This window comes from Camelus ferus, chromosome 29, assembly GCF_009834535.1.
Source record: "Camelus ferus isolate YT-003-E chromosome 29, BCGSAC_Cfer_1.0, whole genome shotgun sequence".
Taxonomy (NCBI): Eukaryota; Metazoa; Chordata; class Mammalia; order Artiodactyla; family Camelidae; genus Camelus; species Camelus ferus.
The window spans coordinates 25,579,372-25,596,924 of record NC_045724.1 but is presented as its reverse complement, the minus strand read 5'-3'; the positions used below and the strand labels follow the sequence as shown (position 1 = coordinate 25,596,924).

Here is a 17,553-nt window from a genome sequence, read left to right as displayed (position 1 = left end):
TCTGCGTGGCTGGGTGCAGGGGAGTGCCCTCTTCCACGTTGCTGCTGCCAGCTTCCCACTGTGTCCTCACGTGGCTCAAAGAGGACCAGAGTGCTCTCTGGGGACCCTTTTACAAGGGCACTAATCCCTCTCCTGAGGGCTCCACCCTCACAGCTGTATGACCTCCCACAGCCCCCACAGCGCCACCCGGTGGAGGGTTAGGATTTCAACACGTGAATGTGGGGGACATACCAGGGTAATCTCGGAACGCTGTGACATGTAGTTTTGTATAGAGGATGAAGGGGTAGCAAAACCAACGCTGCAGAGCGGTCTCCAGTCCCCTTGCTGTGGGCGGTGCCTGCCCCTGGCTTGTTGTAACAGAGCCGGAGGAGGGGCTCCCTTCTCGCAGGGGGGGGGCCTGGATTTGCTTTGCGTGACATGCTGACGTGCGGCCTTCCTCGCGGTTGTTCCTGCTTCTACTGAGCAGACCTCGTCCCTGTTACAGACCGTGTCTTCCTGTAACTGACCATCCCCAGGCCCACCTTCAGCACAGTCTCGTCAGCACTGCATGTGATGTGAGCGATGAAACGCGACATTCCTTGAGCTCTGGATGACCGTAAGTCAACACTTGGTCTGTCCCCACAGGCCCTCTCTTAGCATCACCGCGTCTGTAACTAACACTTTGAATCTGAGTTCACGTCCGAGTTACACGCTCCCTGGACAAAGGGGTGGCCCGGGTCACACATACTGTTGCTTCCTCAGTTCTCAGTCCTGCCAGACGCAGGCCCGCAAATATCTGTGACGTGGACAGACTTGAGAGTGCCAGTGAGTTTTAAACACATATTTCAAAATTTCGACTTTAAAAAGAAATCGGTAGAATCCACAGATTCAAAAGATTCAAGACTCTCTCAAGTTTCCAGCTTTCAGTTGATGCAAGTTTACGGCTTGATCTTGATGGTTCTCGTGGAACCCAGGTTGCACAGAGAAATCCAAGTGGGGAGCTCACATACCACATGTCTCCCGTCCTCACTGTGCCCAGCGAGGCGAGGCTCTGCCTGCTCCTCACCAAAGACCGCACTGCAGTCTTGGGGAGAGGGCTCAGTTATAATTTACTCAAAGCATTTAAAATTTCGTGTAGAAAATACTTGTGGAGTCAGTTCTGGGAACAGTTGGTATCCTCGTCTCTAAGACTAGTCTGTACGTTACAGAGTGGGCACAACCGCGTGGCAGCAAGACCGAGAGAAAAACAGATGTCGTCAGTGCCGCGAGAATACGGCCGTTTGCCAGATTGCTGTTTCCTTATAAAATGCACATAGCGGCTCCGATCCCACGATCATACACAGATTAATGTTCAAACATCCTCAGGCCTGGCTTCTCATAATCAATCTTAGAAACCTCTATAAGTTTGTTTAAGTCTTCATTTCCATTCATTTTCCTTTGTCTTATGAGTACATGTTACTTTTATGCCTCAAGCAAGAGTAGCCTCTTTTACAGGGTTCCAGGTCCCCCTCTCTCTTTCCTTCCATCGCTACACCTTTCTCCTTCCTTCCTTCCTTCCTCCTTTCCTCCCTTCCTTCCTTTCTTCCTACCTCCCTCCCTTCCTTCTTTCCTTCCTTCCTTCCTTCCCTCCTTCCTGCGTACCTACCTACCTACCATTTATCTACCGAATTAGAAAGTGAGGGACGTAGGGCTCACGTGTGCGATAATCCCCTGAAGCTACTTCAGTGTCTTAAATGCCGGTGGTAACTCATTCTCACTAATCCATCTGGCCAACAGATTAAACTGGGATCAACACTGCTGTGCCACCAGCCACAATGTAGCTTTAGCTCTCATTTTCTGGAAGAATCACTCCGTGGGCAATGGTGAGGGGGTGTTAGGGGACGCCCAGCCCGACTTGAAAGCTTGCAGGCCAGGAAAATGAGTCACGTTTCAAGTGCGAAAGTGACGCCGTAGGCACCGGACGCTGATCACGCCTACCTCGTCTCTAGCAGTGTCCTGAGTCTCCTAACAGCAGGCGACACGCCCAACATCTACACGGTTCCCGTGGCATAGTTCTCGTTCCCCTTTAGCCAGACCCAGAGACTGAGTTCCCTGACAGCACCCAGCAGGCCGAGGGCAGCGCTCCGGACCTCGGGGCTGTCGCACTGTCTCGAGGGACTGAGTTTTGTGAACAGCCCTCCCAGGGCCAGGCCTCTGCTCTACTGTTTAATTGTGCCACAGTGTGGTGTCACCATTTGCAAAAATGGTTACTCTTTGCCCCAGACGTGAGTAGAAATACACCAAGTAAAGCAGGCCTCCACCTGGGGAGCAGACTTCCCTTACAGCAAAATGGAAAACCTGCCCTGCTCAGCAGATGCAAAGGACATTTTGACTGAATCAGTCTTAACATTGTCTAATCGTTTGCTCTTGCCAACAAAACATTACATAATTCCCTGGAGAATGTGGTAGGCTCTTTGAGAGCTGGTTCTCACAGGGACAGTCCCACGCAGCAGTTCACCTGACATGGGCCGCGTCCACGCAGGATGACTGTGTAGACATGGAGGGTGGGGAGGAAGGAGGAGACAAGCCGACCCGTGCCTGGAGCACCCACTGTGCCTGCCCGTCCTGTTGACTTTTGCTTTGCTTTCCTGCGTGGACTGGGTTCGCCTCCCAGGGTGGGATCATCTAGACTGTTCTCCTGTGCCCTTGGGTGGAAATGACTTGTTCTATGAAATCCGGTTTCCTTGAGTAAAGTCCCTGCTCTGAAACTTAGGGACCAGGGTGCTTTGGGCAAATAACACAACTGCTCTGAATTCCATTTCCTCTTCTGCAGAAAAGGAGAGAATTCTGTGTATCTTACAGACTCGCTGCAAGGATTTAAAGTAACACGTAAGTTCAGCAGAAAGTCCTTCTCCCAGCAGACGGCAGTCCTCAGAGCTGTTACGGCCCCGGAAAAACAGCTCGAATGTTCATTGGGTTTCCACTGTGAGACTGGGTTAATTTCATGCGAACCCCCCCCCATTCTTATTGAAATTCTGAAAACGAATGGACTTATGAAAGTTTCCAAGGTGCTCATGGAATCCTAAGAAGGGAGAGAGCCTGAGGGTGATATCAGCCTAGAAGGAATGAGCCCATGAGATGGCTCTAGAGCAAAACCGAAACAGAACCCCAACAAACACAGCTCAGAGTCGCTCAGAGTCGCTCAGAGTTGCTCAGAGTCGCCGCGCGTCCCCGGGAAGGATCCGAGATGCCGCCGTGCGGCCAGGGCAGGACGCGGCCTCGCTGCCGGTCGAGAGCAGGGTGTCCGACAGCCATCGTGAGAACAGACAGAGCCTGGTGAGCTTTCCCAGCGTTCCCCCAGGGACGTCTGCAGCGAAGAGGCCCTGTAACGTGACTCCGCGTGTTGGTGGGCGGCGTGGGACGTGGGATTCTGTGTCCCAGTTTGCCCATGAAGCCAGGGCCCCGGTTGCTGTGTTGTCAAAGCTCTCTCTCCCGTGGGCCGGTTCCTCAGTGCTCTCTCGTTTGGTGGAACTTTCACTTGTTAAGCTGGCGGCTGAGGCTGCTCAAGTCGCTTTAGCGGTTTTATTTCTCTCTTTGGAGAGGCTGACCATTGACCAAAAATGATAGCGCCCATGGGCCCACTGAAAACTGGGAATTCGGCCCCAGAAAAGAACCTCGATGTGTGTTCTAGCACTTCTTTCCTTGCTGGGGTGATCTCTTTGGCATACACAGCTCCTCCCTCTTCCGGCTCTACCGCCACAGAATTCTGTTCTTGTGACTGAATTACTCTTGAGTCAGATGGGGGGTTCACAGAAGGACTACATTCAGAATACTTGACGACATGTTTGTTGAATGACTTTGAAACTTAGAAAGCTTGTCTAATTCCCCAGTTAACACCAAGCTTTAAAACTCTGTTCTTTGAAGAAACTTGGAGGTGATGGTTTCATGGGCATACACATGTCCACTCATTACATCATGTACACTAAGTATGTACAGTTATTTTGTATATCAATTTCATCTCAGTAAAGCTGTTAAAAAGAAATTAATTTGAACCTCTTTTCTTGAACTTTCATTAAATAAAGCAATAACCTGGTAACCATTACTTAATATTTGCACCAACTCAAGGAAAGGGTTCAATTTTAATATTCTAGCCTGTGAGTATGTCCATTGTTTATTTTTTACACTCCAGACAATGTAGTTTGATAATAATGTTCCTAACATAAGATGTGAATATTGAGGTGGACTTCAAAGGAAGTCTAGAATTTTCTTCATGGTCTGGGGTGGTCCAATGGTAGATCTCTTAGTGGAAGACAGATGGATTGGACAGCACTGTCAGCTGCTTTCCAGCCCTCTAATTCTTTTTTTTTTAAATTGAAGTACAGTTACAATGTGTCAATTTCTGGTGTCCAGCACAATGTCTCAGTCATGCACATATCTACATACATTTGTTTTCATATTCTTTTTCATTGAAGGTTATTATGAGATATTGAACATAGTTCCCTGTGCTGTACAGCAGAAACTTTAAAAAAATCTATTGTTATATATAGTGGCTAACATTTGTAACTCTCAAACTCCCAAATTTATCCCTTCCCACCCGCTTTCCCCAGTAACCATGAGATTGTTTACTGTGTCTGCGAGTCTGTTTCTGTTTTGTAGATGAGTTCATAGTGTCCTCTTTTTCTCTTTTTTCTTTAGATTCTACATATGAGCGATCTCATATGGTATTTTTCTTTCTCTTTCTGGCTTACTTCCCTTAGAATGACAATCTCTAGGTCCATCCATGTTGCTGCAGATGGCATGATTTTATTCTTTCTTATGTCCAGCCCTTTAATTCTTGGAGCACTTTTACAACAACAAAAATATGTGTGTGCGTGTGTGTGTGTGAGAGAGAGAGATGAGAGGGAAAGAGAAGGAAGACCACTTCTAATATTTAAAATTTTAAAATTAGCTGCCTGCCTGCCTTGAAGTTCTGCTTGCTGATGTTAATATTTTTCAGAAACATAGTTCGTAGTTGGTTCAGTTATAGCCTAATTATTAAAATGGGGATTAATATGTCTAGACGTGAACATTTTGCCTTTGCTTCTAGTGGTGCTATTACTGCAGAAATTTTAACACAGCACGAACATACACGTGCGGCATTCCCGTCTGTCCCAGTTTGCCTGGAACTCTGTCTGAGAGTTACCGACCTCGCCTTCCAGCTCTGTGATGACTGCTGGGGCCCAGCTCTGCCTTTCACAGGTTTGTGGAACTTTGGGGGATTTGGCTGACAAGGAAAGGTAGACTCTTAAAAATAAAAACCTTACTCTCCTGCTATAAACAATCCCAGTGAGAAAAAGGGGAAATTATTGAATAAAGTCACTGTGACTACACAGAGATTCCTCGGACGAACTAAAAAAGCTGCGCTCTAAAATGTATAAAGGGACAAAAGTAAGAACACATTAGCAGCCAATAGCAGGGACTTTCATCAGAGGCCTCTGTATGGCCTCGTACAACTGGGGACGCGTGGAGAGGCCAATGGAAGGAAGGCACGAAAGGATGTGAGATGGCCAACGTGAACAAAAGCCGGGGAAAAGAACAGACCGACTAAACTCTGACTGGAATAGTTTCTGACCTGGAAGTATAAAGGCAAATTAGGTGGAATTTCAGCCCAAGAAATTAAGGATGTAGCCAGATCAAGTACACGGCATTGGATGAGGGTGTAGTCAGATCAAGCACACGACAAGAGGATGTTCCTCCGAATGCATTCAGAGTCCTTCTTCTCCCCGCATGCCCGTTTCCAACATCCTAGTCAAGGTCCCCATGCTCTCTCACCCAGACGACACCCCAGGCTCTTCCATGGTCCCCCCTGCTTTCACTTTAGCACCTTGCAATCCTCCTTTTGCAGAGCAGTCAAGGGAATCTTTTTAAGACAAAAGGCAGATCATGTTATCTCCTGCTTCCAATCCCACCCCTGATGGAGGGCACCTGTCTGCCTCTCTGTCCTTCATCCATTCCCTGCTTCTCTGGCCAGACAGCCCAGGGAACTTCTTTCTGCCTCACGCTCAGACCATCCAAACTCATCCCCACGTTCGGGCTATTCAAAGACTGTGGTAGCTTTTCCCTCTGCTGCCAATGCTTCCTCTGCTAAGATCCACCCGCCAAATATCTTTTTGTCATTCAGATCTCAGCCTGAGTGTCACCTTCTCAGAGAGGCCTTTTCTGGGCATCCGATGTAGAATGCAGAGAGCTGCACATCATTGCTGTGTTCTCCTGTGTGTTTATTGTCTCTCTCATCCCCCTGGAAGGCATGTGTCACAAGAGTGGGTACCCTGTCTGTTTGACTCCTTGCTGTCTCTCCCCAGTGCCTAGAACGGTGCCTCATGTATATAATGGCTCTCAAGAACAGGTTTTGCATGAGTGCCTGAATGCATGAATAATTAAGAGCCGGGGGAATTCAGAGACAAAGGCCAGTGCAGGTTAGGGTTGCTGTTTTGGGGGTGCTTCTGGAGGAGCTGGGAGCAAGCTGGAAGTCTGTCTAGGGCTTGGAAGGGTGGAGGAAAGGCCTGGGCATGGCTCTGGGCCAGGAGGTTGGTAAGGGACAGCTACTGATGGAGAAGGCGCGTAGCCTCTGGTAGCCGGTGAGGAGCCTGCCTGGCAGGGAGGTGGGGAACGAGACCAAACAGAGTGGGGTCTGAGTAACGGCAGGAGCGCCTGAAACTCACAGTGACTCGGAGAAGTAGAATGTGTGATTTCGTGTGTGCAGAATGAAACCATGTTTAACACAGAGGAAAATCGTGTCACGATTGATTTTCTAAACAGTTTCTTCACTTACATAGAATTTTTTTTGTAAATGACTCCAGAACATTTCATTATTCTATCTGTTAAGTCTCCTGATGTCCACACAGACCTAAAGTAAAACATTTTTCTTTAAAAATAAGATGTGCTCTTCATTTTAATTTATTAGACTTGGAACATTACAGAATCCCACTTACAGAGAAAGCCGTCATGAAAATGCGGCCTACTTCGTTTTATTTTCACCAAAGAACTATGAAAGCCACTTCATAATTGGCAAAGGGGACAGCTCCTCATGGAGCTTAGTTTTCGTATTATAAAGCTTGGCCAACCTAAGTGCTCACAGACAGAGTTTTTTTCTATAAAATGAGAGAAAAACAACATCCAAATGGAAACTCTCGGTCCTTTTTAACACTGCAGAGATGGGATATGTTCCCAACAAGTGCCTGGGTCATCTTCTCACACCAAGGTCGTCTTCAGCTGCCTTGGTTAAGAACGAGCCTGACTGACAGTTTTGAACCAAATGAGCTGGCGGGCTGCCTCGTGCATTTGCATGCTTCCTGTGCAGCCTTGGACTAGCTGCCTTAGCTCAATTTCCTCAACTGTGAAATGGATTCAATAAGGAGTGTCTTTGCAGAAATGCAAACTGTGGCTGAAGTAAGCCTTATGCTAATGCTGGCGTGTTCTGACAGCTTTCCTGCCCTCTGACTTCTACCAGCCCCAAGAAATGGTATTTTATTAAAAAAAAAAAAAAAGTCAGCTTTATTTAGGATGAGGCTTTTTGTTCAGAATAGCATCGACCTGGCAATGAACACATGAAGACGCAGTAACAGTGAAAATCTCAGCGTGGAAAACTGAGGCTGCCAACGTCGTGATGCGGAGGGACATCTGAGTGGCGCTGGGGTAGGACGCGGGGCTCAGCTTTACGTGAGGACAGCGCCGGCCTCAAGGAAGGGGACGAGGCACGGGCAGCACCTGCCTGGCACCCTGGGCTTGTCAGGGTGTCTGCCTGGTGGGAAAGCCGTCTGCCTGTCCCTGCCCCCAGGGAGCTGCCGTGAGAGGCGGATTACTATATGCTCTGCTTTTTCTTCAAGCAGAGGGACCTTTGCTGTCAGGATCTCAGAACAAGGCGGATGCTGCAAATCTCAGATACCAGCGACCAGAAAGTAGGAGGGTATTGATGGTGACAGAGGGCGTCTGTGAAGGTGGCAGTGTTCCGGAGTGAAGCCCAGAGACGCTTCGCCACAGAGAGAACTCAGGGAGTGGCTGGGGTTCACTGTGCCTGGATGACAGAGAAGGGGCAGGGTGGGGCCGCAAGGGTGGGGAGAGGTGAACTGCCCTACCGCGGTGTCCTCACAAGACAGGAAGAATTCTTGGTCCCCAGGAATCCAAGAAGAGAGTGTCCCGAGACAAGCAGCAAGCTGGGGGGCAAAGCTGGAGGTGGCTTAGAAATAAAGACTGCAACAACAGAACAAAAATGCATGTTTAAATCTGGGCCAAGACTGAATCAGCGCTGAGAGACATGCCAGAAATGACCTCCCAGAAGGAAAAAAAAGAAAAATAGAGAAAGTGAGGCAGGGTGGAAGATTGAGAACAAAAAGTAAACCAAGGTGTTTTGGGAAAAGAAACAAGAGAATATAATAATAGACGTTAAAAACTAGAATGGAACAAAGTTTCTAGAGTCATAGAAAGCCCATCACATGTAAATGGAAAAGATCCTTAAGTTCTGCACAAAACCAGTGGGAAGAGACCCTCATCCGGATACACGGGGGCATCTGTGGGCGTGCTGAGGACAGCCCTGGAGGTGATCATTAAAAAACAGATGCTGCCAGACCTTACGATTAATTTACAGAAGCGCACTCACACCGATTTCAGCAGGCTTGTGTTTTCTGAAAGAAATGATCGTGCTTGCGGGTTTGAGTCCGTGTTCTGCGTTCCTGAGCAATGATGGCCAGTGCGGTGCTTTCCGTGCCTCTGCTCCGTAGAAGGAGGTGCCAACGCTGACCTCTTCTGCTGGCGGTGAGCATCAGGCTGTCAGCACAGGTGGACTCTGGTTGTTGAGACCTCACACCCTACGAAGAGCAAAGAAAGCCACTTAATGTGCTCAGCCGGGAAGATGGGCGTAAACTCACGACCTTAAAAAGATGCGTGTTTTTAAATCCATCATCAGTAATCGTCCCAACAGCACTTCCGCCCACCCACCCCTCTCCAGTGTCCCGCGTGCCCGTGTTTTGTCCCTACTAGTGCGTAATTGTGCCTGCCACTGCAAAGAGCCGGGATAGCTGGGTGGGGAATTGAGGCCACGTCTTCCAGCGGGGAAAAAACGGAATCAGTCTAGAACCCATGATGGCTTCAGAAATATCAGGGGCAGGGCTGAAGGACAGAAGAGAAACTTCAAAGGGGCTTGCCCTGGCTGAGCATGTCCTCATAACAGTGATAATAATCATAATAGTTAATTGAAACAAGTGGATGGTGAAAAGCCATGAATTAGTAATTATATTCAAAAGAGAAAAGTGAATATAAAATGTACAAAATGTAGTTGTAATGCAAAGAAGGGTATATATAACAGTATATGTTTAATTATTTATTGATTTTAATAAATAAAGGAGTGTTAATAAATGGGATTCCTGTAAAGCCCTGTGCCATTTGAAACTGTAATAAATTCACTTCTGTAAAAGATGAAAACAATCTGCCAAATGCAACGGGAAAAGCTACCCGCAGAGCAGAATGTCTGACTGCGGGAATCTTCTCTTTCAATGTGTCCATGATTTTGGATAATTTTGATGTCATTCAGCATAGCACAGTTTTTATTACCTGGAATATAAAGGGAAGAAATTAGGGGAAAAAACCCAAATCATTAGCAATTTAAATGGTGAGCAAATTCCATCTCTCCTACATTTTGCAAATTGTTTATATCGTCTACAGATGCAAATGTATTAAAATTAAAAACTACACATTTACTTTATGAGTATCTTAAATATATGACTATTTTGTTTCATATTTTAATTATGTATCTGTTTATAAGTACAAAAATGTATTTCTATCCGTGTGGGAAGGAAGGAAAAGACTCGGAGAATTGTGAGTAATTCAAGTAGCCCAGGAAAAAGGAGATGTTACACCAAGGTGAAGAAAGAGTGCCTGGGTCCTTGCACACCCGCAACAACCAACTAAAGAGGGGACTCACCCTGTGTCTAAATCGGTGAGCTGGACAGTAGTGTAGAGGACAGCTCACTGTGCAGACAAAAATCCCTCATCCCTCGGGGATGAGGTCTCTAGATGGCCTTGCTAAACATAAAAAAGATGGCTGGTAAGTGCGTGTTTTTATTTTTTTAAACTTTTGATTCTTTAATAATTATACATCCACAGGAAGTTGCCAAGATAGTAGAGAAAGATTTCACATACCATCTCCACCCAGATCTCCTCCAGTGGGTTGATGTTACATAGTTACAATTCAGTGTCAAATCAAGACTTAGGCGTTGCTGTGTATCACTGCATGCCATTTTATCAGGTGCTAGATTCATGTAACCGCCACCGTGAACAAGACAGAGAGCTATTTCACCCCCCTTCACAGTCACAGCCCCGCCCCCACCCACGCACCTCCACCGTCCCTGGCAAACACCACTGTTTTTAATCTCTAATTTTGTCATTTTGAGGATGTTACATAATTGGGATTATACAGCATGTGACTTTTGAGAGTAGTTTTCCTTTTCATTTATTATAATGCCCTGAGATCCATCCAGTTGTCGCAGGTATTGATAGTTTATTCCTTTTTATGGCTGAGTAGTGGTCTATCGTATGGACGTACCACATTCACCCACTGAGGGACACTTTGGTTGTTATTAGTTTGGAACTGTTATAAATAAAGATGTTAGGCCATTGTGTACAGGTCTTTGTGTGGACGTAAGTTTTCCTATCTTTGGAATAAATGCCAGGAGTGCAATTGCTAAGTGGTATGGTAGTGTATCTTTAGTTTTTTTACAGAAAGTGCCAAACTGTTTTCTAGACTGACTACTATTTACCGTCCCAGCAACGATGTATGAAATGTATCAGAGATCCAGTTTTTTGCACCCGTGCCAGCATTTGGTGGTGGTGTTAGTTTTTATTTTAGCTGTGTCTTTAATTTGTGTTTCCCTAATACAGAACATACTGGCATGTGCTTATTTGCCATTGATATATCCTCTTTGTTAAAATGTCTCTTCGTATCATTTGCCCATTTCTAATTGGATTTTTTTTAATGTTTTTTGAGAAGTTCGTTTTTTACATATATACACTTAAAGCTATATATCCTTGATTTAAATACGTATTATATATGGATATGAGTCCTCTATCAGATATGTGGTTTGCAAATAACTTCTGTCAGTCTGTAGCTTGTCTTTTCATCTTTTAAAAGTGTTTTTACAGAGCCAAAGTTTTAAAATTTTGATGAGATCCAATTTATCATTTTTTTCTTTTATAGCTCATGCTTTTTGTATCATGTCTAAGAATTTAGAACTGTGTGCACTTGATTTCCTTTTCTTGTGTTATTGCACTGGTTGGAACTTTCAGCACTGCATTGCATAAAAGTGCAGAACACAGACTCCTCACCATGGTCCCTTCTTAGTGGAAAAGCATTCAGTCTTTTACCATTAAGTATAGTATTAGCTACAGTTTTATTTTCTTTTTGGTAAATGCTCTTCCTATTTTTGTGAGAGTTTTTATTATAAATGGGTTGAATTTTATCAGATGCTATTTCTCTTCTTCTTTTACCTCTCAACATCATGGGTTACACTGATTGACTTTCAAATGTCTGTTTAAGCAGACTTCCTTGCCTGGATAAACCTTTGGTTCTCAGGTTGAAGGCAATTTTATTTTAATCTGTTACTATCTTATCATTTTATTAGGTTATTTTATTCTTCAGGTCTAACTACTGAATAACTAGTGCACATCAATAATTACAAAAAATTTACTTTGCAAGATAACAGTTGCTAAAAATGATGTAATAACAACTAGTTAGATTTAATCTGTTGGTTTGTCCGTGGTCAGTGGATCTGTTCTTTGACATTTCATGGTGTTACCAGTAACTAGTCCTAAGGGAGATCAATAAGGAGTCTGTGAGGGGGAAAGTAGCCATCAAGTTCAAAATTGGATATGAATATGCAATTTGAAAAATCAAACTGGAGATGTAGGGAGTTTTATTTACCCTGTTCTCTTTTGTGTTGCAGATAAATCTTAAAGATATTGGTGACATTTATAAAGTACGTGTTGGACATGACAACAGTGGAAACGATCCCAGGTGGTATTTGGAAGAAATTAGACTTGAAAATATAGACACACGTGAGCTGTTTTGTTTACCTGTTGATTCCTGGATAGCTGAGGATGAAAATGACGGAGACACATGGAAAGAAATGCCCGTTGTGGGAACTAGCAAAGCACCTTTGCCAGGTATCTAATTTCACTTCCTTTGTGATGTGTATCAAATTTTTAAATCACTGAGATGAGTTAGAACAGAGGTCAGCAACCTTCTTCTGTAAAGGGCCAGACACTAGATATTATGCTTCGTGGGCTGTGGATTCTCTCAAAACTGCTCAACTTTGCCAGCTAGTGAGACAGCTGCTGCAGCCACTATGTCAGCTAATGGAATGGCTGTGTCCCAGGAAACCTTTATTTGTGGACCCTGAAATTAGAATTTTGTATAATTTTCACTTGTCAAAGAATGGTATTCTGCTTTATTATTATTTTTAACCATCAAGAACAGTAAGAAGCATTTTTAGCTCCTGGACTGTGTGAGCACTGGGGCTGGCAGATTCGCCCTACAGGCTGATTTTAGTCTCTGCCTGACTCAGAGCATTAGGGCTTTGGGACTGACACTTGTCTGGCTGTCAGGGGCAAAACATCCACAACAGGGTGTATGCATATTGTCAGTTCATCTTTCTGTAAACTCTTTTGGTAGCCATTTAAGTGTGACTTTCTTCTTGGCTACACCCTGTGAACAAATGTCACCAGTCATGAACTTAGGAGCACCTGAGTTCACTTACCGAGGTTCTGTTTTGTTTGTTTGCCTGAAAGCGAACTCACACATTGCCTTAATTTTCTCTCCATCCGCTTCCTGTCTCTCCGATAACCACCTTGTTATTGCTGCTACCAAAGTAAATGCCTGTGTGTGAGCGCGTGCGTTTTCTCAGCCTCCCGACCCCTCTACTGTACCCGACTCTGTCGCTCCCTCGTTTGAGGGGCAGAGGTTCCTGGAGGCTCTGAAAGCAGACACACTGGGGGAGTCTGGGCGTGGCAGGTGTGTTTTGCCGTGTCACCCCAGGCAAGTCTCTTAGCCACCCTTGGCCAGCATTGCCTCATCTATAAAACGGGAATAAAAATAGTGCCTGTGTCATAGGACTGTTCTGAGTCCATGAGCTAATGCACTCGGTCTTTAGGATAATGTACTGGTGGTACTTAGTTCTCGACACGTCGTAATCATGCAGTAAATACTAGCTTTCACCATCACAACTATCAAATCTCTCTCCAACCCTGACCTCACAACTATCAAATCTCTCTCCAACCCTGACCTCCAGCCCATGATACCAACTGAGTTCTTCACTGTTCCCTCTGATTTTTGTCTGTATGTATCGCTGGCTCCACTTGGTCCTTGTCGCCTGAAGGTGTGGGTTGGAATGCTGGATTCTTCCTGCCCGTTGAGCCGCTCCCTGGCTTCCATGGTTCCCTCTGCCCAGAGGACCAACAGCCTTCATTTTCAACACCTCTGTCCTCTTTCCTGCCCGGAGCGCCGGTGTCCCGTGGGGTGATCCAGCGTCTCATCATCTTTAATGTCCAATCATCGTCTGTTCACTCAACCATTTCACACGCAAAGGTAAACACATGTCTACCAACGGGTGTTAGGTGCCTACTGTCTGCGAGGAGTAGTGTGCACCGTGCACACAGGGCTCCTGCCCTGGAGTTGTTCGCCTTTCATGACTCTCGTTGCCCGCCCTCTAACGACTCCGCGATTTGCCCCTCCCGTCAGTTTCTCTTCTTCTGCCTCCCTGGGAGGACTTCACTAGGAGGCTCACTGAGGCTTTGAACCCATCACATCCCCGCCCCTCGGCCTCAGCACTGTTTACTCTGCACTTACATGGAGAGTCTTCTCCTTCGCCAACTCCACGTTGATTGACCTCATCTCCCAGCAGGGCTTCCTTCACATGTCCTCGGTCCCTGTTAGGATGTGCTGTAGAAATACTTGGTTCATTCAGATACGGCAAGAAAGATTTAGGATGAGACCAAGTTAATGAGTGGAGAAATGTCTTTATACTACTAATTCTTTATATTTGTACATATATTTTGACAGTTGGCAAAAGCACTTTTTCTTCTAAAATCTCACTCGATGCATAGAGGGCCAGACCCCGGTGGTTTCAGCTGTCCTACAGTCAGTCCTGTGACGGTGGCAGCAGTGTCCAGGGATGCCCAGAAGGCTGAAGTGGGAAAGACAGAAGAGCCCTAAGAAATTCAGGACCCTGGTTCCCACCCCGTCACCACACTAGGCGGGATGTCATCTGTACTGTTCACTCAGTTGCTAACATTTGTCCAGAAATCATTCTGCTTTTTAACCCTGACGTATAGAAGAATTTCAAAACCCATAGTATCGGTAGGAGAAGAAATCTTGTTGGCTGACTTTATTCGTTACTTCTCAACTTGCAGTGTTTGGAAAGGCTGCGTTATTTTTAAATGAACTTTATTTAAACTCTGTTAGGCAACTGTTTTGCTTCTTCCCCTTGCCTCCTGGGTGACATAGCTGCACAATTTGTTACATGCAAAGAAATGTGGAAAGCAGCTGTATGGATTTAAAAAAAAGTGCAAGAGACAAAAGAAAGTCCACTGTACTTTAAATGAACTGTCGCTTTGGGGCTCATTTACCTTGAGCGGCAGTGAAGGCTCGGCGTGCCTCCCCTGTGTCTTCCTGCTCATCCTTTTCCCAGACTAGCTAATGAAGCTTTGCCCATCAGCCTTTCCCATTTAAAGGGGTAATTTCTTAGCTGAAACACAACCACCATTTCTTAAGACATTCTCTCCTTCAAAACAATACAGTGTCACACGGGCTGCCTGGTGCTAACCTCAACCAGTCTTCTTACTTTTCTCCAGTTCTGACAAATCATTCCAACCACCCCTTTCCCGGACTGAACAGTTAGGAGGAAATCATTAAAATAAGAAAATGAAAAAATAATGACACCTCAGTGTTGAGGCATTAACTAGGGATCAGAACATACTGGTGAGTATGGAACCGTTCAAGGGGCCAGCATCTCCTTTGGAAGGTGGCTTTTGGTGCCGCTGAGGGGTTCATTAACTATTCCTGTGACGTCATGGAAGTCAGGAAGAGGAGATGACAGCCACTGGATTGATGCTTCTCTGGGTTGGGTTTGAAAGGAGGACTAAGGGGGGTGGGTTGACCTTCAACAGCTCATGGCTGTCTGTCCGTCTGCCAGAACACCCTGCAGCCAGCCCAGGGAGGAGCACAAAGAGGGAGTGAAGGATTTTTTCTTTTTTAATTCAGCTGTTAGTACTTCAGGTTGCCAGGCTGGATAGAGGCCTAGGGACCCGCTGGAGGTTTATCTGTATTTTTAATTTAGCAGCACAGAGAGAGCACTCTCACTGCAGCTGGCGCTTACACTCTGGGCCAGTTAATTTGCAGCTTAGCCTCCTCTTTCCCAAAGATTCCTGGCGTGCTTTCAAAAGAAGAAGAGTTTTGGGGATATTAGTGTCTAAGTCATCACGCTGGGGCTGGACTGGATGGCTGGTGGGATCCGAGCGACCTTTTCCTGGACTCCAGCCCCGGCAGGGCGGAACGTGTTCACACACATCTTCCTCCTGGTGCCCCCTGTCTGGCCGTCTGCCGTTGGTGAGGAGGGCACGGGGAGGTGCTGACCGTCCTCGGTTGGTTGTCCCGCAGAATCTGTAGTTAATGGCCGGACAGGAGTGCCCAGAGCTGACAACAAAGCCCAGCCAGCCCGCAGTGGCCCCTTCACAAGTTCTGGCTCCAAGCTTTCTGCACAAGAGACGGGTGGTAATGGGACGTGAGGCTGGGGCCCCACCTGGGGGTGAAAAGGCGCTTGGTGCTAGGTTTTGACAAGCACAATGGAGATGTGCTTAGCGGTTTCCTTCAAATCAAGAAATAACTGTGAGCAAAAGTAAGAAAGGACCGTCAGAGCAGACATGTGTCTGCTTCAGAATATTTGTGTTTATCAGACTTTAAGTAGTGAGAAAAGAGGTGTCTTTCTGAAAGGCTTGCTGACAATCTGCAGCGAGTTCCGGACGGGAGCAGCTAAGCGAAGACCCTTTCATCCACGCGATGGCTGAAGCTCAGAGAAGCAGAGTCTGGCCTCAAATCCTGGCCTCACCCGCTGGCTTCCTGAACGGGGGCAGATCACGCAGGCTTTTCTCAGTCTCGGTTCTTTGCCTGTGAAACGGGCTGTGATACCCGTGCTAGGGTGCTCGCTGGCCGTCCTGAGCAGGCGCCCTTGAGAGAGAGAGGGGCCCCGTTAATCCTCACGCCTGGGCAAGGGATGTGTTGGGACCATTCCAGACAAACTGTAAGGTGACCAGGTGGGGTTTCCAGCAGGCGTGAGACCACGTGGCTGCAGGGCTGGCAGCTGGGAGGCCCTCGGGCACACCGGATTCACTCCTTCGTCCTCTCCCTTAGACTCGGCCCCCTCCTGCTCCCTTCCCGGTGCGTCGCTGCTGTTGCGATGGGAGGACAACCACAAAGAACACCGCGGGCAGAAGCCAGGCTATTCTCAGCCCCAAAGCCAGAGGGGCCCTCTTAACATGTCAGTCAGATCATGTCACTCCTTGGCTTGCAACGCCCCTGAAGGGCTCCCAGCTCACTCGGAGTGACAGCCTGGCTCATCGATGCCTCCTGCAAGTCCTTCTCCGGCCTGCCCCAGCTCCAGCCTCCGTGGCCCCTGAAGCTCCAGGCAGGCTGTCCCCTCGGCTCCCAGGCCTTGGTCTTTCTGCCCTGCACACTGTCCCCCGCCTCCTCCGGCCTCTGCATGGCCAGTTCCTTCACCTTTTGGTCAGGCCTCTGGTCCAGGGACCTTCTCAGCTAGAAACCCTTCTCCCTCCGTCCCCTGCACTTCTTTTCTTTCTATACCTCAGAGGTACTTCATTTTCGGCGATAAGACAAATAATTTCAACCAACAGGCACAGGAAGATTCAGCCCTGAACCACCGAGCCTTCAGTGCAGATGGAGGTGCCCGCCCGTGCTTACCGCCGAGTCTCACTCACCGTCTGTGTCTGAGCGTGAGTCCTCGGGGCAGCTCGCAGCACGTGGTCACTCACAGTGAGCGCTGAGAAGGCTCAATTCTTGGTGACCTGCAAGAAAACACCGAAACAGTCCATTAATTAGACCAAACTTGAGACTCAGCCGAGAGCTTAGTCGCAGGGACGTGAAGTCGGGCTGCCGGTGGAGGCCCCCCGGTGCTGGTGCTCACTCCCTGAGGCGGTGCGGGCCCCCTCAGTGCTCCCGGGCCCGGCGCCCACGCGCAGAGAGGGGCTGGCTCCCGGGGGCTGCACGAGCTCTCGGCGGGGCAGTCATGCAGTATTACCTGGGACCGTTGGATCATCCTGGCTGAAAAGCCAGCCCTGGGGAAGTCCCCCAAATGAACAATCATATCTTTTCCCTGATTGAGAAAGTGTTCAGGAAAAAAACCCCCACACCTACATTCACTAAACATACCGTGTGCACTTTGACAGGGAGATGGGGACACGTGTGAGGTTCACGGTCCTTTAGCCTTTTCCTTAGACTCTATGAGTTCTTGTCTGTGTCACCCAAGCCTGGCAGGGCCTGAAATGTGCCAAGAGTTT

General features: G+C 47.2%; 1 protein-coding gene across 1 annotated transcript in view; it reads left to right on the top strand.

Annotated features, from left to right (window-relative positions):
* RP1 (RP1 axonemal microtubule associated) overlaps positions 1-17,553 on the top strand; it is a 235,699-nt gene that overhangs the window by 204,762 nt on the left and 13,384 nt on the right. The window contains exon 30 of the mRNA XM_032469958.1: positions 11,931-12,150. Coding sequence (XP_032325849.1) covers positions 11,931-12,150 — 220 coding nt within the window. The remainder of the gene's footprint in view (positions 1-11,930; positions 12,151-17,553) is intronic.